Below are 2,365 nucleotides of genomic sequence, written 5' to 3'. Positions count from 1 at the left end.
CAGCTGCCAAGTTGTTTCACTGATTGTCTTCAGAGACCAATTTTGTGGGTCTATCCAAGTCTGGCTTGGGTTGAAGGTCCACTGAAAATCACCAGACACAAGGCAAGACATCCATCTTGTGTGTGGGGGGTGAGGACGTATGCATGAATTTCATATCTGAATGAGCAAACTTAGGAAAAGAAAGATGCTATAAGATAGGCCACAGTTTAACTCAGAGGTGCTTTTGGCCTCACAGGCCAGATGAGTGACAGAGGGCCAGTGTGTGGGCCTTGTTGAGTCCTGTGTGCCAGCACTGGATCCTGGGACCAGGTGCCACACCCTCCTACCCCCACACATAAGGACTGGACTCTGGGGGGCCCCCTCTGGGCCCCCTACACTTGGATTGGACCCTGAGTCTCAGCACTGCTCCTGCATGCTGGGACTGGGACCCAGGATGCAGGGCCCATCACCCTCCCCACCTGGCTGTACATGCTGGGATTGGGCACCTGATCTGGGAGGCAGGGCCCAAAAATTTGGCAGCAGGGGAGTTGTGGCACCACTCCTTCCACCACTAAGTATCCAGACCTGTGAGAAGCCTGGATGGTAATGGCACTGCAGGCTAGATCTGGCTGTTGGGCTGGGACTTGACCATTCCTGGTCTAAGTTAACAATATAGTAAATGTTAGAAAACAAAAGTCCAGCAACTTACCTTATCATTTAATGTTGGGTCATTTAATGAATAGAGTTTGTTTGTAATGTCTTTACCAATAAGGTATCTGAATATTTCAAACAGAAATGGTTCAGCTTCCAAAAAATAAGTCAACCTTTCTCTGGACCAGCACAGGAACTTGCAGTTATCATCTGCAACAATGGTGACCTAAAAAAAAAAAAAAAAAAGCATGTGTAATGAATTAGCATCATGACACTGTTTGAAAGCATGTCATACTGGCCATGTCTACATATGCACTTAACTGCAGAGTAGACAAATTGGCCCCACAGTAAAGCGCCACTGTCTACATGTGTGACAGTATTAGGCTGCAATAAACTAATTAACACCACAGTAAATTAGTACTGTCAGATACTGTACCATCTTATGTCGGGGCAATTTACTGCAATTAAATGCATGTGTAGATGATGACCATGGGTGCAAACTGCACCCGGCAAGCCCAGCCAGCCAGGGGCCAGACTCTTACCTGTCGCCTATCCACAAGGCTTGGCACTTTCAACACTCTCATGTCCCAGCCAGCTCCTCTGCCACTGCCACCCAGAGCCTGGAGCTGACCGCACTGTGCCTTCTGCCAGCTTGGTCCTGCTCCACCCCAGCTCAAATTGCTGCTGTCCTGGGCACATGTATAAGTGCTGTACCAGGGAATAGTTTACTTCAGCTCAAACTGCTCCAGAGTATACTGCTTCACATTAATTGCACATATGGCACCTACTGTATTTTATTTGGTTTTTCCATAAAAACAGTGATTAAAACAATAACTGGCTTTTTATATCCCTTACTTAAAAGTACCTCCAAGGCTTAAATTTGTTTAGGGTTTTTTTGTTTCATTTAATTATTTAAGGACACAGGAAAGGTTTTCAGTTGAAACTTTTAAAAAGAAAAATTTAAGAAGATTTTCACAAGGATAATAAGGATATAAATTGCTCATAAGGCCACCCCTGCAAACACATTTATAAATCGCTTTACTTATGTAAGTAGCTCTATAGGTATATCTACTCATACTGTTTCTTAAAATAGGAACAACTGGTAGTTTTCAAAAATGATATAATAAGAGAGATTTTAAAAGTTTTGAAATCTCATACCAATTATTACAGCCTGATTTTGCCTGACTTCCTATAACTCAGGACTTTATAAACATAGTCTTCTAAGGAATCAGTTCGATCCATCAACAATAGCACTGCTTAGGAGCTTTGGGATAAATCTGCATCCTCTTTTCTGAAACACCATTAGAAATACATAAAGTCTTGAACAGTTCTGTCATATTGGTCAGCAGAGGGCAGTGGCACACAAATCAGCATAGTATAGGTTAGTGTCACATATTTCAATGGAATATTTGACAGACACATGCATCTATTTAAAGAAGGAATGTTGTGGCTACTTAATTTGTATATAATATTTGCAAATCTTTTATCTCAAAAAAGAGATTTAAAGTTCAGGGGGTTAACAATGCTATCACATACTCTACAGAGATTTTAAATCATTTTAATAATATTTTTCAGGGCTCACACTTGAGAAGAATACAGGCAGTCCTTGGATTTATGATACAAATGGTTCCTGAAAACGGCGTCTTAAGTCAAAACATTGGAACTCGGAACTGATTTTTCCCCATAGGAAACATTGTTATAAATGGGGGATTGGTTCCTGAATCAAGGCCTGATA

At 41.8% G+C, this 2,365-nt stretch overlaps 1 protein-coding gene across 2 annotated transcripts in view; it reads right to left on the bottom strand.

Annotated features, from left to right (window-relative positions):
• The window catches only part of BVES (blood vessel epicardial substance), a 94,760-nt gene that overhangs the window by 15,473 nt on the left and 76,922 nt on the right, over positions 1-2,365 (bottom strand). For both annotated transcript variants that reach the window (XM_019520158.1, XM_019520157.1), the window contains exon 6: positions 689-856. In XM_019520158.1, the coding sequence (XP_019375703.1) occupies positions 689-856 (168 nt within the window). The remainder of the gene's footprint in view (positions 1-688; positions 857-2,365) is intronic.

Source organism: Gavialis gangeticus, unplaced genomic scaffold (assembly GCF_001723915.1).
Source record: "Gavialis gangeticus isolate Ggan-Ray unplaced genomic scaffold, GavGan_comp1, whole genome shotgun sequence".
Taxonomy (NCBI): domain Eukaryota; kingdom Metazoa; phylum Chordata; order Crocodylia; family Gavialidae; genus Gavialis; species Gavialis gangeticus.
The sequence above is the reverse complement of the archived record's forward strand: the minus strand, read 5'-3'. Positions and strand labels throughout refer to the sequence as shown.